The sequence below is a fragment of the Cardiocondyla obscurior genome, linkage group LG14 (genome assembly GCF_019399895.1).
Source record: "Cardiocondyla obscurior isolate alpha-2009 linkage group LG14, Cobs3.1, whole genome shotgun sequence".
Classification (NCBI taxonomy): domain Eukaryota; kingdom Metazoa; phylum Arthropoda; class Insecta; order Hymenoptera; family Formicidae; genus Cardiocondyla; species Cardiocondyla obscurior.
Window position 1 is genome coordinate 640,563 of NC_091877.1, and position 27,709 is coordinate 668,271.

Below are 27,709 nucleotides of genomic sequence, written 5' to 3' on the forward strand. Positions count from 1 at the left end.
CTTTTGTTCATATATGCGTAAACGTGTACGTGTATGCGTGTCCCCAGCGTTGTGTCGTCGTCGTCGGTTTGGTCCGATATATGCGCTTCGTTTTTTTTTTTTTTTTTTTCTTTGCTACTACCGCCTTGTGCTGTTGCCTTCTCGGATCTTTTCCTTACCCGCCCGTTCTACTATTCCACTCTTCTCGTCCCGTTCCCCGGGCTCCTGGAACCCTCTTTTGCGTCGAGCCGCCACCGCGTGGCACACACATTGCGAAGACGACATCGAAGCGAAGCGAAGGGACGGGACCTACGGAGGACCGCAACATAAACGCCGTTTCGTTCTCCTTTCTCTCTTTTCCTCTTCCCTGATCTCAACGAACGAAATATGAAGAGAAGAGAGCTCAAGTTTCTAAAGTAAAGATAAGTCTAATGTTAATGTTGAGATATCACTTCTGATACTTGATAAACCACCGTTTCTATTCTTCTTTGTAATAAGTGATGAATATCTCATGTGCTCGAAAATATGTACTCGTGATATATCGCAAAATGATCGATGAGAGGGGCGTCAAAGAGAGCACCTCGTGAGTGTCTTGCGAGATTTGCTATTATCTCGTCCGCTCCCTCTCGTCCTTGTCGCGCGAGTTCTTCGCCAACGTAGGGCACCCACGTTGGTCATCCCACCCTTCTTACCCCCCGCGTTCCGCACACTCGGCGCGATTCCTTCCTTCTTTCCTTCCTTCCGTCTCTTTTTTTTTTTTTTTTTTTTTTTTTTTTTCTCTCATTCTTTCTCCCTTTCTCGGACATACATGGACGAGAATACATTTGTCCTTTCTCTCCCTCTTTCATTCTCGCAGCCGCTGCGGGCGCTGCGTCGGGAAGCGGAGTATGCGAGCCCCGCGATACTATGTTATGCCTGTGGATCGCGGGGCTGACATACTTTGTATGTTAATGCCACATAATGTGGGTTTTGTTCCTCTTTTCATCGTTTATTTGCTCCCGGCTTCTCTCCTGCGATCGCTTTTGTCGCGAACGGTGTGCGAGTATCTCTCGCATAGCCGATCCTCGTCGAGGATGAGAAACATTTAAAAGTGACGATAGCAAACATAGTATCCTAACGTCACGTCGACAGACACATAAGTGCGTACCTGTACCATATGATGTAATCGCGATCGCGTAACGGGCAAAAAACGCTCGATGTACGAGCCGGAGGAAAATGAGAACGGAAGAATCGAGCAATGAAGATCGGCAGGAGGCGGGAGAAGGGGGAAAGGTGGGGTATCGAAAAAAAAATTGATACATTGGCGGAAGGCGCGGTGAAGCTACGCATCGATAGTAAATTAGCGTGGACAAGGGCCCGCGGCGCAAGGTATAAACAAGCGGATAATTAATGAAGCCGTTGAGGTGCTCGCGGGATATGATGTACGAGTCGACGTGACGTAACATAAGTTACGCGTGGCGTCGCGGGGCTAGGGGTACGGGGAGGAGGGAGGGGGAGGAGGGTGGAAACGGCGGCGACGGCGAGTCTTGGCAGCAGCGAGCAGAACGCAAAAGAAAGCGTGCACCCTCGCTCGGCGAAGCGCCCGCGTGCGATGCAAAGACGGGATATAAATAAGCGGCTGTCGTTTGCGGAAGCAGAAAACGGGCAAAAGGACAGAAATAAAGAAGAAGTCGAGGAAGAAAGGGAGCTAGCGACGAAGAAAGGAATAAATAAGTCGGGGAGGAGGACGCGCTCGGAGGAAAGAGAGAGAGAGAGGAGTCGGCAGCGGACTCTCAAGTCCCTTGTCGCTTTGCTCGTCCCGATCTACTACTTTCGCGGTATACGATACGTCCTTTCGTATTGGTAAGCTTTTATTTCCGCCGTCCGCAAGGGGCTGGCAGGTGTACCCGCGTCTCGTTATCTAAAGAAACGCCATTTTTATTTCTTTTTTTAATTGATTTCAGAGACGCGATCGCGTCGAGAATGCGCCGGATCATCGCCGGACATAATGTTTCACCGGGTAATTAATGAATTTAATTAAAAGAGAGGTACCTTAGATTTACATAGGCTACATAATATATTATTTTTTATTCACAGGTATAAGTGTATACATATATATACATCGTGCGAGGTGCTTCGGGGATTTTTCGTTTCCTCTCGCGGCCGGACCAATTAATTCCCGTGAGTTTAATTGGACACTTATTTGCCGATTTTAAACGGAAGAAAGGATCTACTCTCGAGATTTCTGTCGCGGTGCCGAAAGACGAAAAGGAAGGTGAGGGCCGCGGCGAGGCTGAGCCCAGGGTACGTCCAGTGCATACTTGTGTACACGCGTGGACGGTGGCTGCGAGCAGCGAGCGGGTGCGGAATCTGCGGGACTTCGCGAAGCGGAATCGAAAGAGAAACGGAGCATACGGACGGCGAAGAAGCGCGAGCTGACTGCGGCAGGGGCGCAGCATGTTTATTGGCGCATCTCTCAGTCTTAAATCTTTATGTTGTCTCCGCGACGGGGCCCGCTCCAGCCGTCTCCCTCGGCTTCGCCTCCCGGTCCCCCGATCTCGCGGCGGGTCCTTGCCGCCGTCCGGCGTCGGAGGAGGACGGAGCATCCGAGAAGGGCCACCGCTCGTGGAAAAGGGCGAGAAGGAGCGATCTCGAACGTCGACGTGTCGGCGGAAGAAGAGGAGAAAGCGCGTAGGTAAGAGAGAGCCGCCTTGCCGGGGCGCACGGGGAAAGATATATCTTCCCAGGGAGAGTTGCGGTCGCGAAATCGAGTCAAGAGAGTCGGAACAAACCGACGACCGTAGGCGCGCATCCACCGCATTACGCACACAGGAGCCGCGATTTTAACGTGCCTCGCTCGCGTCGAGCCGGGGAGGAAAAACGGGTCTCTCGGATCCGTTGTCGGATGCTAATAGAATTAAACGGGGATTTATTAACGTCGCGGTCGCTCCGAATACCCATATCGTTGAGTCGACACGATTTGCGTATCTGAAAATATTGCTTTTCAAATGAATACTCGGGAAATAAAGATTCCCTTTTTACTCGGTTAAGCTCATTTCGGGTTTAATATTTTTAGAAGAAAAGAAAGGAAGATGGGTTAGAGGTTAGAGATCATTTCGCAAAGTGCAGCGACAATCGATTGATCACGTGCCCGATCGATGGCTTGTCAACTGTTCGTTCGTCCCCGTCTCCCCCTCGCGGCAGTTAGTCACTTTTCGTCAGTCGAGAACGGTCGCGCTCGCGCTTTGCACCCGTTCAGAAAACGAGATCGCCGATATCCGACGTTGGATTCGACGCTTTGCAGCTGGTAGTGTGACATTTTCGTCCTCATCCCTTGCAGACGTGAACGTAGCCGCAGCCGCAATCGCAGTCGCAGCCGCAGCCTTCGACGAAAAATCACCGACGCCGAGGAGAAGCAGCCTTCGACGTAAGATCATCGACGCCGAGGAGAAGCAGTGCGTAATCAACGACGGGGTTATCAACGACGCTGGTGAGTTTAATAACCCTACTCTTATAATTTGATCGCGACCGCGTCGCGTTTAGTTGATTGATTGAATTGACTGGCGATCGCCAAGTGACTGATCGTCACCTAGAAAGCATAGCTCGCCGTGACGAAACCACGGGAGAACATTCTCGAGTATCTTTGCCGTGCAATCGCGCGCCGAATTTCTAACGTCTTCGCGATTACGAATTTCATTTAACTCGGTTAATTTACAAGAGGTGGCGCCACCGAGCGCTCGCGTAGGCGTAAGTTAGTGGCGAGCCTCGGCTTGGAAAATTCGTCCCAGACTAGCGGTGCGAATAGAGTACGCGATTTTACGATAAATAATTCAGAGGAATCGAGTCCAAGAACTACGCGGGACTATTTCGTCATTATTTACTACATACGTCGATAGATATGTAAGTTCATTTATTTAGTTAATAAATAATTTTATTCGCGAGAGAAAAAAAAATGGCACCGAGGGAAAAAGAGAGAAACAGGTTGTACCGAAAGTTTATTTTCCCGTAAAAATATGCGGCCGCGATCGGTCGGCGACGATCCTCTAAGTGAAATATCATCGGCAATCATTCACGCGAGATCCTTATCGCGTGGGCAACGTGATCCCTGACCTCGCCCCGAACTCGGGAGCAGTTTTATATGCGGGCCCCCGCGGCGCGTGAATAAGCTGCGGCACGGCTTGGCGTGGCGTGGCGTGGCGTGGCGTGGGTGCTCGGCCGAGCTTGCACGTTGCACGTAGAAGAGTGTCGTTCATCCGGATCCCGGTGGGGCGAAATCGCGCGACTGGAATGTAACTCGCGGCTTCTCTCTTCTCCTTTTTACCCAGGCGTTAATGTGACTCGAAGGTGCACGCGCCTCGGTATCGCGGAAAAGTTATTCACGGGGCGACGCTTTCGCGCGCGAGGGGCCGCGATAAATAAGAGCTTCGGCATTTCGCGTGCTTATCCTCCGCGCGAGCGATAGCGAGACGCGACTACCGATATTCGAGCACTTATCTTATCTGCTTAGTCCCGTCGGCATCGCGGAATGCGCATCCCGATCGTTCAAACAATGAAAATAAAAGCGAGAATAAGAATACGCGCGCGCGAGCGGGGATAATCTGAAACGTATCGAGAGACCCTCGGCGGATTAATGTTCCCGATAACGCGGCCATTTCGCCGCGCGAGAGGCCGGATTGATTCGGACTCGGAAAGGAAGATGCAGAAAAACCTTCGGTCGCTCATCGTTTTTATCTTTATGCGCTTTGAGCCACCCTCTCTCGCTCGCGAATAGAAATTGAATCAGCAGGGAGACGCGCCTCGGTTTCGAAAGATGTTAATTAGGCTTTTACGGTACACGGCCAAATCCAATCTACATTGTATGTACGAGGTGAATTCTCTCGCGGGTAAGGAAATCGCGCAATACTTTTAGGCCCCCCTCTGGTACACGCGTTGCGAAAAAGTGAAATGTGTTGTACCATTGCGTTTCCATTGTTGTGTCACGGGGAGGCGTAAAACGGGGCAAGGTTGCATTCGCGATTGTTTGGAAAAAAGAAAAAGAAAAAAAAAAAAAAAGAGTCCCACCATATAAGTTCAAGTCAGTCCCGAATTCACTTCCCCTGTATTTCATATGTCCCGTTTTATTATATTTTGTCATATGTATCATTACTATGTGCCACGGTCGTTCAACTTAAGATATAAAGTTTCATTAATTTTATATTAATTTAATTTTATTCAAATAATTGTCAAATACAAAATACATTTATAACAGATAAAATAATATAAATCAATGCAATCAAGTACATATGTATTTAACTCGGAACACTCGACGCGATGTTAAATCGGCAAGTTTCGGTCAACTTTCTATTCTACGACATTTGCAAATATCCTAAAATGCGCGATAATATCAGCGTAAATGAAAACGTTGCAGTGGTAAACGAGAGAGTTAAAAAAAAAAAAAAAAAAAGAGAGAGAAAGAGGAGATCTGGGGGCGAGTGGGCAATTCTCATTGTGAAAATCTCAGGGATCCTGACCTCCGGTGGCTGCCCGCTTTAATTACGTTTGTCGTTTTGTCGGTCGGTGTCTCATTATAAAGAAAGTTCGAGGCATAACTCAGCACTTGTTGCGAACTTAGGTGGCCTCTTTCTAGTAACGGCACTAACCAGCCCAACCAAACGACCAGCAGCAAAGCCAGCAAGTAACCATCCAACCGACCGACCGACGAGCCAGTCATGAGCCCCCTTTTACCTTACGTATAGCCCTCCGCGTGCCTCTTTTCGCATCGCCGCTCTAGATCTTCGGATAAGACCGAACACCATTTTAGCGGTTCCTTACACATCAGACATCCGCTCCCTTCCCTGCACACACACACGCGCACGCGAATACACAAATGCATATATATATAGGCACTAGAGAGAGCACGACTGCATTTTTTCCGCGTGACGGTGTCGAATGACTTTGCGGGAAAGGAAAGTGCGAAAAAAGGAGATAATAGATGAAAATGTATGCCGGGAAATCGAAGGTACTTCTCGAAAATTAGGATAAAATTAAAAAAAAAAAAAAATTAGAGAACGCTCGTCGATCGTAGCTATGCTAGTCTTATGCACGAGTGTCGAGATTCATAGTATTCGTACGCGTGAGAGCGGAAGAAGCGTAAAACGGGATACCGTTCCGCGCGCGCGATAAGGGTTTCGTTATTTCTGCAACGAGAGCGACGTTACGCCGGTGCGTTTGTTTGTCGTTCCGCTGGACCAGCTACTGTTTTCGGTTAATCTTTTACTTGAAGGATTGCATCTCGGCGGTATTGTTCGAAAAGGTTTTTTGTTAAAATTTTGTTAAAAAATTGAAACGCACGTTATCGATTAACGCTTTATCGCTTTTTCTGTTTAAACCGATTACTGCAAATTTTCCAAATAAACTTTTATTTTTGAAATAGACTCACGGGGAGTTAATCTGGAAATTTCTGCGGCGAACTTTGCTTATCTACGAGGACCTGCGTCCTGTAACGTTACTTTGTCCGCGAGATACCTAATCGCGCATGCTTCATATTCAGGTTAATTTCGTATTTAATTGCAGATTTATCTGTTTACGAGACCTATCCGTCGTTGTACAGTTAGAGGAGCGATAATCAATCTCACCGCGAACGGTGAGAAGATCCACTTGAGCAGCGAGATCCGTCATTTTATAAAATTAGCTGCGCCGCAAAGTGGAGAAATCATATTTATAATTATGGCAGCGTAAGAAACAATTGACGCCGTAAAGCCGGCAGCTGCTAATTATACAGTTTAGAAAATAGTGTGCATTTATTATGAGCATAATGTACTCGAATATGATAAGTAAACAATAATTATGCCGGACGAAGTTCGGATAATCTCCTCAAAATTGCGATATGGATTTTTGTTAATCGAAACATTTCGCATAAAATCGTTCCGCGGTAGAGAAAAAAAATAGAAAAATATAAAAAAAAATACAGAAGTGTACTCGTAATAAGGTCCTAGTACCGGAGCCAGACATTAATTTCGGTATCGAGTCGTAACGACGCGATGATGGCGCGGTGGCTTATCGTCGTGGCGTTTTCCCGAGTGACTCGCGTGCATGTAACTCGATTGCGATTTGCGTATGAATCCCGTCAGCTCGGCATTCGATCGCACATAAAATCTAGCTTTGCATGCTGATAAGGGGCCCCGCGCGCACCTGTGTGTGCGTCACACCAGGGCCGCTTGTACACATACGTGCACGCATAAAAAGAGGCCCCGCCGCGCTATATTACACCTCTCGCTCCCACCCCTCGTTTCCGACCTCCCGTCCCTCCCCCTCCCCTCGGTCTCCCTCTCGCCTTCTTTTTCTCTCTCTTTCTCTTTCTCTCTTGTCTAAGCGTGTACGCGCGCACGCAGATCCCGCGTGTCGATGTGGGTACGGTTATTAGCCCAGAAAGCAAGGCCCCTGCTTCCGGTGTAGGCACTTCAGTTCGAGAGTTTCTTAACCCCTTCTTACACGACTCTTGCTCGGCCTGGCCTGGCCTAAGACTCTGCCCCGGCCTGGCCTGTTGCGGGTGGTAGGTAGGTAGGTGTACCGTAGAGGTACGGCAGCTAGATTATACAGGGTGTTCCACGACGTTCGCGACGTGTTGCACCCGAGCCGAGTTTCACTAAGTGCTCGTACATTTCGAGGGACGTCGAGCGATTTAACGCACGCGATCGCGTACACCAGCGAGCATCACGTACGTTTACGAGTTCGAAACAGAGGGGGCTTTAGATGACGATTGAAAGTAAATAAAAAAATGGTCAACGTAAAAAAAGTAGCGAGCGTTGACGGATTAGTTTTGCCGAATCGTGAACGTCATTTTTACGTTTTTTAGTTTGAGGCAAAATTACGATTTAAATATTTGTCAAATAATTCGATAGTACTTAAAAAAAACGTAAGTTGCGAGAGGGCTGAATTTATCTAATTAAAATAAATTTTGCGGGTATCTCTGAGGGTAATTCGCGATGAAATTCGCAAACAGTCGAGAGGGAGACGTTCGCGGTCTTTCGAAAGTGATGACCCCGCAAACAGTAAAGGTGCGTGCATGCTGCTTCCTCCTCGGAAAGCATTTTATACGTATGGAACAACACTAATGCGATGGAGATTAGCTTACCTGGGTTCCCATGAACTATTTTTGAGTTTAATCGTTGCGCTGATCTGCTGTTATACGCCGCGGCGTACATACACACGCGGCTGCGTTGTAACAGATAATTACTTCTCGTGGCGCAGGATAGACGTTCCTGGATCGCTAATGAGACCCCCCCTCTGGAATAATATCGATGCGTACGGTAGCGTGCTCGCAATCATCGTTCGTCTGCTCGATGAATTTTCTGCTTCTTTTTCTTCATCAACGCCCTCGTCGCGAAATAAGTCGAGAAATGCTTGTATTTTTCTTTGTCTCCCAAGATGAAGCGTTGCGTTTCTGTTAATTTCTGTGAAGCTGCGAAACCTTTGCGAGCAGAGAAAAAAAAATTATATTGTTCAATATCTTTGTTTAATATTTGCCCCGTAATTTTTAAGCAACGAAGAAACGTGACGATTAAACGTATGCGCGATTCCTCGAAGAATCGTTCCTCCTGTTCGCTTCCGTCGAGTTGTTTGTCACTTACTTATTACGAATCGTCTGGGTCACAGGTGAGAGATTAAAGAGTCGTTCTCGACCTCTCCTCATTCTCTATTTCTCTCTTCAGTCGAGAACTCGCTTGGAAACGGGCGCTCGATATTTGCACGCAACCGTAATGGTCGTTATCGATTAAGGGGCGTTGATAGAATCGGCGATTCGATCGAATCGGATCGAGCGACTGGAATTATTCCTAGATTATTTTTCTTCCATTGAATTATAAACTTGTAATACTTTTTATGCGAACGTACAAAATTATTCGCGATACGCGAGGCGACGCAAATGTATATTTCTTTTTTTTTTTTTTTTTTTTTCTTTTTCTTTTATCGCATGGCTTAAATAATGGGCTCGCTAAAATCATATGGCAAAAACTGTTGCAACGTCGGAAGTGGCAATGCCCGGCGAGCGTACGGTTCTCAAAGGGTTAATTGGGCATAGTAACTCTTCAGGTGACCAAGCGCCATGGGAGTGTGACGGAAAGAACCCGGTTTCGTGCACGGAATTAAGCACGGCACCCACGTCTCTCTACTTAGACTTGTAACGCCTTACAGACGAGTGTCTTCTCATTCACCTTGCGACAGCAAAGTATGGAATGACCTTGCGCATCGATGTTCGTTGCACCTTGCCGACAAGAAATCTATCACCACCCGTAGTAGGCGTATCTCGCGCGTTTGTGTGCACGTTATCGTACATTTATTCTCACGCTTCTCACCAACACTATTGAAAGTAAGAATCGGATGGATTTAATTTAAATCGACGATAAGTATCTCTCTTTCTCTCTCTCTCTTTGTCTATGAGAAAATAATTAATTGGAAAATGCGCGTTTACGAGCTTTTTCATCCCCTTGCCTCTGGCAAATTTATGCTATTTATGCGGGAATGGGATTTGTCGTAGCGACTTATTTGTATAAGAATGTACTGTGCGTGTGTCCTCATATATACGGTCGTTTAAAATCGATGGCACCGATTGTACTCGGAACTCGAGCCTTCATTATGCGCCGTCTCCAATCACGTGTGACAAATTATTCCCGCGTCACTTCCTTTACTGCGCCGACGAGATTTCCACGGGGTACGACCTGGAAGACCGTCTGGCAGCCATGCCCAATTCCATACGCGCATCGACAATCGAGACAGCGATGAAATGATTATTATCCTACATCATTAATCGAGTCGGATCCGATTCGTCCAAGACCAAGGTCCCATTACGCGGTTAATCTTTAAAATAAAATTTCGCGGCACGCAGTTTACGTCCGAACGTTTAAAAGTTGACGTACTTTCCGCGAATTTAATTTTTTTTTTTTTTCTTTTTTTGCTGCGAAGAAGTCGTACCGAATTTCTCACGGTGTCGACGGCGTTACGTTCTGTAACAAGTTTAACGGGCGCCTTTCGCGCGTCTTCCGCCGAATTTTCGATACCTATCGCGACACGACTCGATGCGTTTTACGTTATACGGGATGAAACGTCTTGGAAATAATTTCGCGGCGCAGCGTGGCGATGTTACATCGGAATATAAAAAAAAAAAATATATATATATGTATAAAGAGAAGAAGAAAAAAAAAATAAAAAGGTATCATCCTTGCGTGTCGGAACCGCGTAGCAGAGCTGCGGTTGAGGTCGAGGAGCAGCGCGGCGCGGCCGAGGCACACACGAGGCGGCGTGCATAAGTCAGCACTCAGGATATTTCGTCATTTCCTGCTTCTCACGCGATACAATCTAAATTAACTATGTTCGCTTGGCTAGGCCTCCTCCCTCGCACGGAGAGGTTCGCATCTCTCAAGAAAATTTCTTATTTCCTAGCGAGGAGGGCCCGCCACCGCCGCCACCGAGGAACGCGAGGGGACGTCGAGCGGCGCCCGAGAGGACGAAGACGAAGAGGATGAAGAGTCGTGCCGCACTGGGGCTTTCACAATGTTCCCGTTTTGCGCCAAGTAAGTTACCGCTCGCATTCTCCGCAGCTCGCATTCGGAAAATCGGCTCTTTAACGTCCTCGATCGAAAGGACGAAACGCACGCGTCGATTTGTCGTATTGGGGTGAAACGCGATGGCTCGCGGAAGGAATCTCTTCAATTTTTCTACATCGAATTCTATGTAAGAGGCTACCGTAACGAACCGTGTAAATAAGCGAAGCTGATTTCTGTTTTTGTCTTGATAATAAGATCGTATTGGATCGTATCGAATTTATTGTTGCCGCTTTTCCGCAATGCAGAGTAAATGTCAGCTTAATTTTTATTACTTTCTACGCTACCGTCGGCAAAAAAATATGCGGGAGTCGTAACGTCAAAGTCGCGCGTGGCCGCCCGATCTTTGTTTCTGTGTCTCGTCTGCGTAGGATAACGCGTTATAAAAGAACGTAATACGCTGAATATTACGCTGAATATTACGTTGAGTATTTATTTCAATATACTATGACGAATTTTTAACTGACGAATACGTTACGATACTTGTAATGAAATAAAAGAGGAAAATACGTTTTGCGGAAGGAAAAGTCGGAGGTGGTTTACGTTCACACACGGACCGGTTGCCAACTCGACTGTAACTTTTGCGAATTCCATGGGATTCTAATTTGTGCCTATCCTCGGGGAGAGGCCGTTTTACGGCTTGAACGACGCAGTCGCGAAGGAAGTAGGGCGTAAAGTGCCTTGAACTTTGAACCGCGCGGCTCTTTTCTTTTTTTCTTCTTTTTTCATATCGCGAACGAGGAACTTTGCGCGAAACGCGTTTACGATAATCAGTCGGTGCTACATAATTTAACGTTTTTTTATGTTGTTGACAATTAATCGTAAAAAAAAAAAAAAAAAGTAAGACCTGACAAGGACATTTTTACTCGCAATGTCGCAACTGACAATGAAGACGTTCCCATGCATGATGTAATTAATCAGGTGAAACGTTGTCGAAGCCACAGTTTCGCATTTCACGGGAATTACAAGTGTTTCCAGCTTTCCAAAAATCAGTTTAGTGAATCTCGCGAATCGTCGGCAGCGCGAGAGCTGTCACCGCGGAATCCACGTGGCTTCGATTCGATAAACGTCTGACCAGTGACGGGACGTATCACTTGCCGGGTGGCTCTCTAATACTAACTTCTGTGTCTTCCGACCGCTTCCGTTTAGTATTCCCGGTAAATCGCGATTAGATTCTTTATAATACGCGTTAAACCCTCCGATGAGAGGCGAGTCTGGGAATCGTCGATTAAGAATCGCAGCGACACGCGCGATGATCACGATCGGACGGGCATTCGCAATTTAGTAATTACGATCGCGCGATTAAATCGCGTATTTCCTTGGAATCCGAGACACGGGCGTACTGGGCGAACATCAAAGAACGGCGCGAGGCAAACGGGGGCGAAAAGAAAGGAGATGATATCGGCCACGAGTGTGTTAACTGCGGAAATGTTGTGGCGTGGCGGAGAACACACGCGGGTGGAGAAGGCGTAACTGACCATGGTGCAAATGCACGCGTTCGTAGAAAAACGGTGTTTTGCATGGAACGACAACGACGCTCCTTTTTCCGTTCGAACGCGCAGCCTGCCTCGCTCGCATTATTTAAGGCGGCGACTGACAAACGCGGACGTTATCGTTGCCGCGTGTCATCGTAACTCTAATCCTCGTTAAAAAAAAAAAAAAAATAAAATAAACTTGCGTATTATTCGGATATTAATCTTATCGAGGAAGACTGGTATCTCGCGCATCGTTGCGATTCGCGCAAATTCGCGAAATGAGTAGTAGAGCGCACCCGTAAAAGCGGTGCCGCGCGTACGTAAACGCGTGCACGCGCGCACGCATATACGCAGCGGTGCACCACGCACGCGGGCAAGGCGTACGCGGTGCGATCGGCCGTGCCGGTGGCGTTTCTAACAAATTAACGGGCGATATCTCCGTCGTTTACCCTGCTCCTTTGCCTTCTGGCTCCACCTCCCGGGTCCGAGCGAGCCCGTGAGAGGAGTCGCGGTCAGGCCAACATCCAGCGCGAACGCGCGCGCGCCCGCACGGGAGAGAGATCATTTTTGCCACGTATTTGCAAACTGAATAATAAATACCGCGGAATATATACGCGAAAGAGCAGCGCGTTCCGCCTTCACGCAGCTCACGCTCGGCGCGGATTGGTCGTGCCAGCCGCGAGGGGACGGCGATATCCGTCTCGCTCTCCTCCGCGCCGCGCTGGACCTACTTTGTACACGTGCACACACGCGCGTATTCTCGATGCACGTGCACGTCGAACTCGCGAAGAGGGGAAGCCCGGTTTCCCTGTGTGCGTCGTATCTCTCTCTCTCTTTCCCGCCGTAGAGAAAAGTGGCGTTCGGCTCGAACAAGTCCGTCTCCCTTGGTCTTGTTCGCTTCTGGTCTCTCTTTTTTCCGATCTTTCTCTATTTTCCTTCATCAGCTGAATTTTCTCCCTTTTTTATTTCGCCTGAGGTATCTCGTGTATTATTTCATTAATTCGTTTCTTTTTTTTATCCTCGTATATTAAAAAATAACCGCGATCGCATCCGTATGATCGTCCGAAGAAATATATTCTTTCTACGACTTCGTCGATCGGAATTGTTCTTCTCATTGCATTCGCGTTATGGTACGTGCGAGTTATTAACTTTTCTAATTTTTCCAACCCGTTTGTTTGAGAAGTTAAAAAAGAAGAAAATAAAATAAAACAAAACAAAAAACTTGTCGAGATTAGGAGAATAATCTGCATTGAGGAAGCAGCGTCATCGATGACTGATAATAAGAAGCGATATCGTATCGGCGATAATACGCGAGCAATGCCGCCGCAACTGCGGGACTTTATTTCGTTTTAGGGATTGTTCAGCCGAATAGCATAAATATTTATGCACATACGTAAGCATTACGCGCTTGCCAGCGCATTAACGAGCACAATGCACTTATATCGTTTCATATACATACCAGTCGCTCAGGTGAGTGACGGCCGCCCGAGCGTGATGTTCCTCTCAGTTTATTTTACGGTTCCTCGTGGTCGTCGTTTTCTTCCATTTGCCATCGCTTCTGTTCCACCTCTATTTCATTCTAAGACGTAGCAACACACGCAGGTGATGCTCAATGAAAGATGGCACAGCCGATAAAGATATCGCTCGCGAGATATGGATAACAAATAATACAAAAAGATCTTTTTTTTTTTTTAATATATTTATTTGTAGAAAAATTAGTCTGTACATTTTGTTAGAGTTTTACAACGATACAAAATCTGTCTGTGCGCCTTCTCCGTGATGTCATTGCTCATGCATCTCTTTCACAGCGACGCAGACAATAATTGAAAGTAAACTCGCTAAATTGTAGAGATCGGCGCTAAGAATTTATCAGCATCGATCATGCGAGTAGCATGTCGAAAGGGTAGACCGCGAGGCAAAGCGTGGCAAGTTGACGCGATATCCTCTCAATTTGCTTTATAATCTTTTAAATATTCAGTTTGCACGCTCGGTTTTACATTCACTACAGCGTATCGGCCGCGCGAAACCTCCCGCGCGTGTGCTAATTTGCACGAAAATGATATCAGTCGGATCGCAGATCGAGTCGCGATTGACTTCTCGGAGGGAGGAGCAAACCGTTGTTCAATTATTTGTAATTAAGACGTAACTGACGTCTAATTTAGGAATAACATACGGGGGAGAAAAAAAGGAAGAAAGAGACCGCAGGCTCTCTCTTCGGTTCTGAAGACCTGCTGGCCAGCGTCGCGTTAAATCAACGTTTTAAGCGCACGATTATCAGAAATAACTCCCGATAATTATTTCTCCAACTATTGAGCTATCGCGTTACCGTTCGAAGGAAATTTGATCTCACCTAACTCTTTGCTGCGGGAAAGAAAGAAAACTTGGACTCACGTAAAAGGAAACGCGCGCCTGTTTACGTTGATTTGCGACGCATGATTTCGCGCATACGGAATAATTAACGCGCTTTCTCCCTCCCTCCCCCTTCGTTGCCCTTTCCCTTGTTATACACATTTACTTTTCACGGGATAAAAGTTGGACGTAACGAAGCGTCCGACGTTAACGAAGCGTTAAAGCGAGGCAGGTGGGTTGCATTAATGCAACACCGGGAGGAATATAAAACGTGTAATCGCGAAAGGTCGCATTAATAGTAATAATAACAGGATAAAAATATGCGGTTTCTTTTTTATTTTTTTTTTCCACTCGCGGGGAACAACACTGAGTCGCTCGTACGTAGTTTATATTTAGACTCGCGCTTAGAGCGAATTTATAGTCATTGCTATCGGGATCCTTTATGCACCGTCCCTTGGCGATATTGCGGTGTGCCTACACTCCTCTAACACTCTAGCCTGGCGGTTCTCAAACCTTTTTTTGCTCCCCAGCACCTCATTGTCTGCCGCGAAAAGGCTCGTTCCCTTCGTAAGACGGGCGCTTTATTCCCGCGGCGTAATTCGGGGATCGCGGGCGGGGATCTCTCTCTTTCTCTCGCTTTCTTGTTTCCGCAGCGGTCGTCGAAAATTTTTTTGAAGAAAATGAAAACGCAAAATTCCCCTCACGGGGAAGGGGAGGGGAATCGAATTTTCCACGCAGGTGACGCGCGATCCTTTGAGAGTCACTGCGCGTCAAGACGTTAGAGAAAGAGAGAGTACGCCGTGCGTCTATAATCTCTCGGGAGGGTTTTTTTTCACGCGCGTGTGATGACACCCACGTGGTCTCGGCGCGGCTTCGCGCGCGAGCGATTCGCATGGAGCCACCAGCCGATATCTATATGGTCGCAACCTTTCTCCTCTCGTGTGCTAATCAATCTGCGTGACTTCCTACGCATTTCGATTACGTAAACGCGGCATTGTGAGGGCGAAAATTTAAAAAGGCAAAATCAGGAATCCGCGCCTCGCATTCCCGCGTACCGAGCTCTCGCCGGGCCGCCGGCGTGCGAATCGGCCTCCGTCTTCATCGATTTCTCATATTCCAATGACATTTGCGGATAACGCTCTCAGCCGCGGCGAGGATCGACTGTCGAAACGCGATAGATCGTGCGCTTAACATATTACACGCGCGAAATTATTAGCACGCTCGACCAGAGGCGGGACGAATCGCCCCGCTGCGCGGCTCCGGCGATTAAACTCAATCCAATCTCCAGGGGCATAATAATTAATTAGAAGCGCGCTCGGCGTGTAAAAGATAGGTCGCATTTCTTTTCTCCTCTCGTCCGTCAAGTTAGCTTTTTTTTTTTTCTCTCTTAACATCGAAGGACATAATCAAAATTCGTCGCCCGAGGCACCGCCTACTTCGGCTAAATACGCCTTCGCGTATATACCATTTTTTTTTTTCTTTTTTTTTATTCTCTCTTCCTCGCGGACCTCACGTCCATTTTTCGTCCCACCGCTGCGGAACTTTCGCGGCGATGGCGACGACGGCGAGGAAGATGCACGCCGCCAATGCACGGGCGGATCCGCGATCCTCCGCTCACGGTGCCCTCGAGGGGGGTACTCGCGCGGGGCACCTTCTCCCGCCAGGTACACCCGTGTCCACCAACACGTGATCGCGCGTATATAGACCCACACGTGCGAGGATCGCGTGCGTACACGCCGTACATGAACAGCGCACACGTATACGAGCGTCGTACGGTCGACCGGCCGCGGTGCTCGATGCTCGTGGTGGTTCGCCATAGCGCGCCGCGCCGCGCCGCGCCGGGCCCCGATCCGGCCCGAGTAGCAAGTCACCTCCGTTCACCTCGGCGGAGTGGAGTGGAGCGGAGCGGAGGCAGCGAAGCGCGCGCGTCCGACAGCGGAGCACCGACTTCAGTCTGTGGCTCTGCGCTCGGCTCGAGTCGTCGTGCAGCCGCACCGTGCAGGGAACGGGGAAAGGGTGTTAAAGACAAGCGGATGGGCCGGCTGCTGTCGCGCGCGGACCAAAGCGTACGAAGCGCAGCGCGTGCATTTTCCGCGTGCCGCGACTGCCCGCCGCGCTGCTGATTACCGCTGGTTACCGCGGCCAGCTGATACGCGGACGCGCGAGCGAGAGATAGATCGACACGTGACATACGGAGTGGCCGCGCGCGGTACCGAAACGTCTCTCGTTACTCGCGGCGGTGAGATCGGAACCGAGAGACCGGACGGCTGGATCCTGGATAATCCTGGAACGGAACTCTTGTCGACGGGATAGATAGACGGGGAACGTGGACGATGCCGGCGGTGAGTGGCGAGCGGTGAAGAGAAAGAGAGAATCTCCGCGCAGGAAGAAACGGAGCGCGGTATTATGTCACACTCCCACGCGAGCGACGGCCGCTGCCGCCGCCGCCGCTCCTGCGGCTGCCGTTGCCGCTGCTCCTGCTCCTGCTTCTGCGAGGGCCGACATCCGCGACCGCGATCTACCGCGTGCGCCCCGTAGTGAACGCTACGCTCGTTTAGCTCTTGTGTGTGTTCCTGGGTTCGTCGTCAACGTTGGGATTCTTACGTAAAGCAACGTTATCCTTCCTGAGTTTCTACGCGCCGAGCCGTAATTCGACAGTGACACCTCCGCTTCTTCGCGATCCTCGTGATTCGCCCGCAGATTAAACGCGGCCCACGTACAACCTCGGATATATCCCTTCCGGGGTTTCTCTCCCAGCCGATCGCGTCGTGGAAAGACGGAACGTTTTCTGGATTTTGTCCTGCCACGATAGACGAAAGACGCCCGTCCTTAGCGGTTCCTCGTGGGAGTAGGTGACAAAGGTAAACGCGAGAGAAGAGCCATTTTCCACGAGCGTAACCCGATCGGTCGCGCACGGTGTCACGTATCGCCGGTACGACGACGGGCGCGAGATATTCCGCTCGGCTCCGCTTGACTCCGCTCGACGCCGCTCGAATCCCGGTCCGCGGCCGGGTCGATCGTGAGACGCCGGGGTATGAAATCGGTAATGAGCTGTAAATCTCCGGCGAGTACATCGGCGGGTCGCGTGTAAGAGTGAGTCACACGTCTTGGATACCCCGCCGACACACACCACGCGCGCTCACGCACACATAACCCGTAGACCGGGCACCTTCCCTCGGTGTATTCTTTTCCCTTCGGTAGAAAATCGAAGGAAAGGATAATAAGCGAGAAATACACTCTCTCTTACCCGCCGGCCGGTTCCGTGGTTGGCCGCGCGCGCGTGGGCGTAAACGAGAGAGAAGGAGAGAAAAACGGCCGGGAAGAAAGACGCGCGCGAGAGAGAGAGAGAGGCAGCGAGGCGCGGTGCAAGCGCGTAGATGCGATTTTGTGAAAAAATCCACGGTGAAACCTTCGTTAACGGTCGGTTTAGACCGCACGTACTCACGTGCCGTCCATCGCCCGCGGGAGATAATCCCGTTTCGATCGGATCGATTCAGCTCGTGGGGGACCCATCGATGCCCGGCGAAAGCGGCGTAAAGACGTCGACGGAGATGATCGATATTATAATTATTCGTTCTCGGGGGAGGAAATGAAAGAAGGGAAATCTGCTTTTAGGTTTAATCTCATATACCGATAACGCGTAATAACTATTAGACTCGAGCGAAGCCTTTCCCGCTCTAATCGCGTTCGAAAATCATTCCCGATTATCCGCGGATCGACGCCGCGGCCTTTGCCTCGCGGCGCGATACGGAGGAGTCACGAGATCGGCGGTGTCGAAGAAGTGACGTAAAATTGATTTGTACGTTTATTTATCCAGAGATATATCCGCGCGCTTTTTATCGCGCGCGATAACAATCGCGCGTTCATTACGCGCGTCCGTCGCGGTTACGCACGTCACGCGCTCGCTTCTATACGCGTACGAGAGTCCTGCGCGATTCGAAGATGCGTATCGCCGCGCAGGAGGCAAGAAACGTACGGGGAGGGAAGGCGGAACGAGGGATGAAACAAGCGCCGTGGAAATACTAATAATTTAGCGACTTTTCAACGTTGCGTCGTTACGCGCGCATTCCTCCTCGCTTTCGTGTCATCGGCATCCTCGCGGCCAACCGACGCGACCAGCGAGCGTCGCGTGTTGTATCGATCTGGCATTATGATTATTATTGCGTTACGCGTCTCGCCTTTGTCTCACCGCGTGTGCACGCCCGTGCATGCGTCTCTTTAAACGCGTGTGAGTTTTGTACACGCGCGCGCGTGCGAGAGTATCGCGGATTGAGACCTCCGTCAGATACGAACAACCGCGACCGTCATGCGACTTTGCGATTTTCGTCGCGTTACACAATGTCCCCGACGGCGAGCACGTCGTGCGTTGTGTGCCGTTCAACCCGCGTACTCGAACGGGAAGCTTATTTTTATTATCTTTTAATTTTTTTTATATTTTTTTTTTTTTCTTTTCTTTTCTAATTTATTTCAAGCTCCATTAGTTGCCCGCATAATTCTAAATCGTTCTCGCGCGTAGAAGATACGAATCGTAAATGCGTTATGCGTATGAGTTTTCCATTCTGTTAAAGGATAGCTCTCGGAAGAGAGAAATCTCGGATTACGTTGATGTCGGAAGGCGTGGCAAAACCGTAAAGTGCGCGTTGACCGCGAGAGTCGGTCGTCGCAAGTCGCAATCGAGCGTGGCGCGCGAACGTAATGAGCCCCGCGTGTATCGGGTTTCTTTGCGGCGCGCGGCGGTTTCGGTGCTGAGGCGCGTTACGTTCCGGGCTTAATTGCCACCTTTACGCGATGGGAGGGAAACGCGGGCGCGGGTTTTACCGTTCGCGGCATCGCGGGCCCGCTAATTTACCGCCGATCGGATCGGTCCACTAAACAACATCTCGCTCGCGCCGCTTACTTTATTTTCACGGCAACATTCGGCGTATCTTCATCGCTCGTCAAGATATCCAAAAGCTTATATCTAAACGTTAAACAAGCTGCACGGTTGATTTAAACATATATCCGCTACCTTTGCATATTTTATCTTTATCGTATTTTAATTTCTCTTATCCTTCCGCGATCAGGCATTTCTGCGGGATCGCGCGGTCTTTCAACCCTCCGAATTTTTGCCGTTCATTTCCTCAATTACGAGCAAGGGAGGAGTGCGATTTGACGATCGTTCTCGTGCGGCGATAATTCACGCGGCGGGTGATTATAGTCATTTCGTAGATACCTTTGCACGACGCTTATTAACGTTCAATCGCCGTGGCACGAATAGAAGTCGATCGATATCCGATCCAGATGCCGATCGTTATCTGACACGGCTTTTCGAGCCCTCCGCTTACGAGAGCCGGAGCCCCCTCTTAACTTGCTCGTGATTAGAAATTAAACGGACACTTTTATCAGACGTGGCTTAAAACCGTGCGCGTGTCTTTTAACGGCCAAGTAAATGGATTTGTTCTCCTGATTAACAGGCGGTGCACGTGCCTTCCGAAGGCGAGGCGAAGTCATCGGAGGATCGCGCCGCTCACAGGACGCTCCTCGCCGACAGGACGATGCGCAACGTCGTCGTCGCGAGTGTCGTTCCGTTTCCTCGTACTTAGACACATAGACTAAAAGAAGCGTGAGTGAAAGAAGAAGAAAAAGAAAAAAAAAGAAAGAAACAAAGACGAGGAATAGCAAGAAGACGCAGACTGGCAGAAGGAGAGAGAGAAAAAAAGAAAGAAGAAAAAAAAAAACAGAAGGACTGGGAGAGAGTGTGCACCGCAAGTCGCAACGCGTGTGAAATGGATGGTACGCCAAAGAAAAGCGAAGCAGTGCTAATATATGGATGCCCATGGGTGGAACTTGGCCGAAATGTGCCAGCGCTACCATCACGCTATACCGGCGGCAGCGGCGACGCAGAATTCCTCGCCAGCTAGGGATCCCTCGACTGGCATCGCGCAAGGCCTGTCAACCGCCGCTCTCATCGATCAAGCCAGCCCGTCTTATTCGCACTACACGTAAGTCTACAGCTTTACCTTCTTCCTTTTACCCTCCGGTTCTTTCTCATATTTATTTCATGAATATCCCGCGCGCTGACAGTGTAATAAATTCGAGCGCGGCTGCACCTCGCGAAAGCGATCGGATCACGGTCTTCGTTAAGCGAGATTTTGCGACGGATTTTTCGACTTTCGGGGATATATCGCGCGCGGGTCCGCAGCTTTCTGCAAATACGTTAGCGAGGGATCGAGCCCGCATTTCGGCGATTTCGGGGGACGCGCGCGGACGGCCTCGCATACGTGTTGCAGCACGTATGCAACGTATCGCGGGACTTATCGAGACGACGGAGGGATGGAGGAGAACCGCCCGGGCCCCATTCTCAATTGTATCGTATATATTAATAACGATACGGCGAATTAGGGATAAGTATACATACCGCGCGGTCAGGACCCTCGTAATCCTGTTATTAGCGCGGCGATTAGGGGAAGATGATCCCCAGGCAAATTGCAGGGGCGTGTACCGCGCGTGTTTGGTTAACATAATCGGCAATCGCTATCGCGCGCGAGTTCCTCGGAACGAGGAGAGGGCGATATGCGCGAGGCGACGCGGACGTGCGTTTCTCCGAGCTCTTTCGAAATTTTCTTTTCTCTCCCCTCTTGCCTCTCCGCCGCCTGTCTTCGGGACACCACGACACCACTGTGTTGGAAATCCATTAAATTGCAGTTTACGCTCGAAATTCAATGTTTCACTATCATTACATCGTACTGCGAAGGTAAAGAGGATAAAACCTTCTCTCTCTCTCTCGCTCTCTTTCTCTCTTCGACCCTTTGGGACTGCTAAGGAGAAGGTTGGGAAAATAGCATGCGCGCTGCCGGCCGCGGCGTGCGTTTCTAACGTATCGTATAATTTCAGCTATTTCTTATCTCGTTTGCCCGCAGTCTTATTTGCTTGTGCCCTCCTGCAATACATATCGTATATTCGCGGGGTGGCTCGCGAAGAATTTTGCACTCGTGCAAAATTAGTCGTTGCTCGATCGCGCGCTTGCAAGATCCGAAGCATCAGACAAAAAATCTAATGGAACGATGAAAGACGTTCGGTAGATGTGAGAAAATAAAATAGCCTCTCGTTATTTAATTCGCTCGTTAAAATTTAATAATTTATTAATACGCCGAAGACGCGCGCGATTTTTTTGGACCTTCGTATTCAGGAAAATATTAACGAGGCGAATCTTTCGACCGCTTCCTCCGACGACGAAAATCAGCTTCATTAAAATGGTTCCGCCCGGTTCCCATCCGTTGCTCTTAGCCGTCGCACGGATCGCGTACCACGTCACGTTATTTCATACGAACGAACGCACGCACGTTACGCGCTGACGTTTTAGATCTGCCTGCGATTTTTTTTTTTTTACGCAAAAATGTCGTTAAGAAAGTTCGTAAACTTAAGACAATTTTAATTCAAATAATAAATAAGATTATGGCCAGTGAATAAATGAGGGAATAATTCTTTCCAGCGACTTAAAATTTTTTTTTTTCTTTTTTGAAATACTACGCTCGCAGACCTCGGCGTAACCTTAGGTCGCGAAGCTTTGATTCTTTGGCGATAAGAATTAACACCACGACGCGGTTATGCGCCGATCCGGTCGATCGAGCCGGAGCAGGCTCAATTTACAAACGTCGATTATATCAACGAAACGTCAATAATTCCGCGAACGATACGCGCTACGCCATCGCGATAAATGCGCCTCGGCGTTTCTCGCGACTGCTCGTCGTCGACTTCGGAATTGTCGGAACAGTTTTCGCTGCTCTTTTCTTTTTACTCTGCTTAGTCGACGCGACGTTTCGGATTTTCCGCTCGAGCTCGGAATTTTTAAGGTTTTTGTTTCGACACATTCGAATGCAAAATCGTAAAGCGATTACGAGCCCGGTGATGTCACGCGTTTGACCCTTGTGCCGTGTTGTCGTGTGTCGGCGGCGACCTTGCAAATCCCTGCGATTGCAGTGACTCAGATTGGGTGACTTGACGATTGAGCAATGACTGGCAGTTAATTACGGATTAACGTTAGTTATAGTTATTTTCAGCCGTACGAAATTTGCGCGGACACGCGAGTAAAAGACGCTGACTATCGTGTCGTCCCCGAGATACCTGTTGCGAATCGCGGCGGTCTGGCTAATCGTTCGACATTATTCGTATTTAATTAAACGGCTTCTTCGAATGTATCATGCGCGAGAAAAGATTCCGCTTTGAATGCCACCGTTATTGTTTCTGCGATCTATAGCGAGCACAAAGACACAACCGGGGTTCGTATCGAATTTGCATTATAAAACGGAACGGAACGTAACGTGACCGGAGCAAGAGACGAGAGAGAGAGAGACGACGGCGGATGAACCTGAATACCCAATGTGTCGCTTGGTTCAAGTGGATGATTTATTAAGAAAATCGGCCTCGTTTTTCGACCCGCGGTATATATCCTCCGTGGTACCTCAGTCGGCGTCACAGAGCTCGTTCAAATCAGAGAAATACTCGTGGGATTTTTATGAACCGTTACGTGCCACGAGTTCACCACGACACGCGAGTTCCGCAATTAACGCAACCGTATACCGGGCTCGAGCCCATGCCACCTCGTCTCCTCGTCCTCCGCAGTTAGCCTGGGAATTTTTCGTCGCTCGCTGGTATATCTCCCATCTCCGGTGGTATCGCGCGCGCGGACACCTCTTCCCGTGCGGTGCCGTGAAGAAATCTTCGATTCTTCCTTACTCGGTCGCAGGAAGTCGTACGTAATGGCTCCGCCGTTGGCACGGAGGTCAGAGAAGGGTATAATACGAGGCGGGACTTGGCGGCGTCCGTTCCGCAGCCTTAAACAACCCGTAAAGGTTTCGGGGATGCGCTTTCTTCGTTCTCAAATCTGAAACGCGCCGGAGCGTTAGTAGTGCAGAGGTGAGCGGCTGGGGTCGTCACTTCCGCTTACCAACCGGACCGCATTGGGCATTCGATTTGAAAGTTTAATCAGGGGCTTATATAAAATTACGCTCCCCGTTCTCGTTCCCTCGCCCGGGGAAGTTCCGTGCCGCGCGCCGTTTCGCGATTATCCACACGATTTGCCTACGTCGAAATTATTCGTCTCGAGTCCGCGATATCGTTATTCTCGGCGTTGATTGGGGGGAGGAGACGGGGGAGAGAGACTTTTCGATCGGGAGCGCCGATCCACGTCCACCGGTCGTAATCGATTTACGAGCTGCGTGATCGGCGCCACGCGCGCGTGTTTCGCGTACCGACGCGAATACAGATCGATTCCCACCCACGCGACGCGTTTCGCCGACTCTCGTCTCCGCGCGGCTGAAATGCACCGCGTCGCATCCTCGTCGCCTCGCCTCGCCTCGCCTCGTCGTCGGGCAATGCAAGGGTGTGCTCGGCTCGATTATTCGAATAAAAAAATGCGCGCGCTCGTCGAAAGCTTTCTCCTCCACCGGGGCAGGAGGTAAGAGAGGAATAATTTAGCCGGGGAGGCAAGTGTGTCGTTCTCGTCGACGAGGAGAATGACGAAGGGAACGGGGGCCCCGAGAGCGAGCTGTTTGCGCTGCGTGCCGAACCGTGCGCCGCGGCTACCTTTTTTCTTCTCTTCGCGAACAAGTCGCGCCGGAGATTCATGAGGCTCAACGGACATGCCGATTTAGGGGATCGGTGCGCGGCTCTTGTTCTTTGTCTCCCTGCTCGGCCGAGTCTGACGTGCGTGCGGCGTGTCTCGCTGCTCGCGCTCGGCCAGGTCGCGGCCCGCCGATTCTCCCGAGCTATTTGTAACGTCTAACGTGCCGGACGCGTCGGCGTGCGGAAGGATAACCGTCGCTTTTCCTTGACACGCGTCACGGAACGTACCTCGCGCCGATTCCCGGGCCATTTGCTGCACCAGCACGGAGGTGCGATCGAGAGAATTCGTAGGCGCGGGTTATATCGCGCGGTGAACTGTTCACCGTCAACACCGCGCTAATTTACGCGATCGCTGCTAATCCCTCATTAATAACGTTTCGCTATCGTCGATGACATTTTTGCGGACGCTTCTGCGTCTTATCTTGCGCGAAACGAAGATACGGAGGTGTTCCGCGAAGCGAGGCGACGCCGCGAACCGCGCAGCTTGACAAAGGACGCGCGATGCATCAGCGTCCGGCGATCACTCTTGGCGAATTAATATTTTCGAAACGACGCGCGGCTCATTGCATTCGCGGTTGGAGACTGTTTCCTCTACTCCTGGTGCAGTCACCCCAGACATGAATCATTAAAGAAACAATGCTGAAGGCAGTGGCGTATCTATCATACGCGTGGGTGGTGCAGCTGCGCCGATCCTCGACGAAACTCGGGGAGAATCCTCGCGGATCGTAATGGGCTGCTTTTCATTTCGCCGTCGCTTGCGCGGCCACGACTTTTCTGCGCTTCTGCGACTCGAGAGAGATCGCCGCAGTCGTCAAATTCCGACCTTGTTTTTTTATCCTCGACGCGAGGATCATTTTAATAACGTCTCGTTATCTTTTTCTCATACCTCGCAAGTGTTATTCGGGAGAATTGTACATTACGGGAGCATTAGAAATGATCGATGACGATAGATTCAATAATCCCGCGCGTGGATAAGCCAAGCGGGCCGATAAAGAGATCTGCGAGACTCGTTCGTTTGTTAGAAAATTGTCCATCCGAGAAATATCGTTGAAACGCGAAGCTCGTTATGACGCGGAAACAAAGCGATTATCGGACGTGGGTTTCGCGTATAAATTTCTTTCGCTGTTTTAATTGGAATAAAATCCACGTCCTTGCGTATCTTTTATTCAAGCCGCCTAGAGTCAATCAAAATATCTAGGGCTTCGAAAAAAATTTGCCGAAACGCTTCGAGTAAATCTCAATCTATTCAATCGCGATGTAAAAGCGCGTTCCCTTCGGTAACCCGCGATTCGTATCGCGCCCGTATTCGATACGTCGAGACGTGCCGCCGGTTTTATCAGCGACGGAACGTGACTCTTTCCCTTGATATCTCTCTTTCTCTCCGTCATGAACTATGTATTTCTTTTTATCAATATAAAGTAACAAAAGCGCGCGCCTAATCGACACGAGGTTCATTGAATGAAAATGCCGGTGCGCTTCGTTCATTTTTCTTCTTTTTTATTTTCTTCCCTCTTTTCTTGTCTGACCCGACGTCGCAGCATCTCGCCAAACTCCGAGTGAAACAATGGCCATTATATGGAACATTCGCGCGCAGGGATCGTTCGCACACATTTGCGAAATATCGCATACATGTATATTAGGTACGTCGCGCGCGTACTTACATGTAGCTGCGAAAATGTATGTTGCGCGCGCGATTGCTCGCGCGACAGACAGCTGTTCGTACTATTATACCCGGTGCACGGTCGCATAATGCCTTAAGGACAATCGTGGGAATTCCATTAAGTGGCCTTGAATGGTTCATTCATGTCGATCAACTCTTTTTCCTAACGGAACGGTTGACAGATCAATCGGTCTGCTCGGGCACGGGAGCGACCCATCGCACGGGGATTTCATTTGCTCGTTCTCGAGAACGAGAGAAACGCCGGAGTCAATTACTACCGGGCGGGTACGGTCGCGATCGTCGTCGCCGGGAATGTCAAGTCCCGGTTCGATCGAGCCGGCTCGGTTCTTATCCCCTTCGGAGAAGCCGCTCTGCCGATCGCGTCCGATCGCACGCGCTTCTCTCCATTTAAACATCTCTAATTTTGCCCTTTTTCAGGATGCTGGACAATTACGAAAGGGGTGAGGTGACCCCACCGCCGGCGGTAAGTGGTTACGGCGGCTCGCCCGGACTCCTGGCGCTCCATTCCTCGCTTTACGCGACTCCCACGTCGAGAGCCTACGACATCGACTCCAGTATCGACGGCAACGACGGCACGATGCCCATCGACACCCAAATCATCTCGGTACGGCCTTTCGATCCGATTCCGCGTACATACCCGTCGCTCTTGAAATAAACTCGCGGTATCTCCGCGTTGTAAACGCACCTACGTAAAACGTTTACGATACGGAATTTGTTTTCACACGCTCGAACCATACGGGTCGCTCGCGAAGCGGGGTATAACGTTGCAGTTTGACGGAATGCTTTGTTTCCCGAAAGCAGATACCGAGTATGCTAACCGGGCCGGCGCAGCAGCGACTCGAGGAAATGCCCTGGCTGGGTTCCGGGCCGTCGCTGGAGTATCAGCCGGGCATCTCGCCGATTCCCGCGGGAGTAAAGATGTGCCATCCCGGCGGCGGCACTGCCCAAAGGAGCCTCAAGGAGCAGCGGATACGTCGACCGATGAACGCCTTCATGGTCTGGGCGAAGGTCGAGCGCAAGAAGCTAGCCGATGAAAATCCCGATCTTCACAACGCCGATCTCAGCAAGATGCTCGGTAAGTGCTCGCAGTTTTTCTTTCAACTCTTTTGTCTCGCGGCTAAACCGACTCGACGCGACGGGATTCTACAAGTTAATTATAGCCGCGACGACATTTACACTTGTTAGTTTATTTTGTAACGAGGCTTAGACTTACGTAAACAAGACATCGAATATGAATGCATAAACTAAAAGAATTTTAATTATCCTTGGAAACTTTTTCATTTACATATTTTAATTATTCGAGAAGTTTGTCTTTTTTTTTTTTTTTTTATTCGATTCCGATATTAACAAGTTGCGAAGGAGAACGCTATTTGCTTTTCCCAGCGAATAGATTCTCATGATTTGCGGATCTAGATTATCCAGGGGCTTTTAATGGACCCTCGAATGTATTCAGTTTCTTGTGTTAAATAGATCGGGCTATTTATTAAAAAAAAAGAAGAAAAAAAAAAATACATCGTATCTTTTAAAATGCAATTAAGGTGCATCGAGGTTACCTCGTTATAGGAAAATTGTCTATCGCCGGATACGGCGGACGTACGAGATTACGGTCTCGTTCTTTAAAAACACACGTACGCGGAAACAATGTTGGCGCGTTACTCGCGGGAAAGAGACTTTTCCGCCGGGAAACCGAGTCTGGGAATAAGAAAGCGGGGGAAAAAGAAAAAAGATCCTCCACGCGGCGCGTTATCATTAAATTAATTGCGGCCGCGCGTCGGGCGAATATGTGGAATTAATTCAATTACGCGCTAGAGTCGAAGCTGAATCTTTAATGAGCCGAGAAGAAAGGCGAGAGTTCTTTCGAGAGTCAGCGGCTAAATGAGGAAAGAGACAACTCCACGTTGCCCGCCCGTCTTTTTCCGTCAAAAAAAATGTGCGATCGGTCACCGGCGAATGTGATTCGCGGTCCCGTCAGTTGTCGCGAGCCACCTGTGCAATTGAGATAGGGAAATCGCGCCTCTTATCGCGTCGTGCTGTTCCGCGTTTGACTTCTTCTTTGCAAATGTAAC

At 49.5% G+C, this 27,709-nt stretch overlaps 1 protein-coding gene across 4 annotated transcripts in view; it reads left to right on the top strand.

Moving 5' to 3' along the window:
• Positions 1–1,484: 1,484 nt before the first annotated feature.
• Positions 1,485–27,709, top strand: part of LOC139107842 (putative transcription factor SOX-15) — a 37,864-nt gene continuing 11,639 nt past the window's right edge. Inside the window, exons 1-8 of one of the 4 annotated variants that reach the window (XM_070665704.1) lie at positions 1,485–1,821; positions 1,923–1,978; positions 2,056–2,653; positions 3,299–3,448; positions 10,375–10,505; positions 19,813–20,340; positions 26,061–26,247; positions 26,445–26,718. In XM_070665704.1, coding sequence (XP_070521805.1) covers positions 20,165–20,340; positions 26,061–26,247; positions 26,445–26,718 — 637 coding nt within the window. In that variant the 5' untranslated portion in view covers positions 1,485–1,821; positions 1,923–1,978; positions 2,056–2,653; ... (1 more) ...; positions 10,375–10,505; positions 19,813–20,164. The other 3 variants (XM_070665705.1, XM_070665709.1, XM_070665708.1) reach the window with 3 other exon arrangements.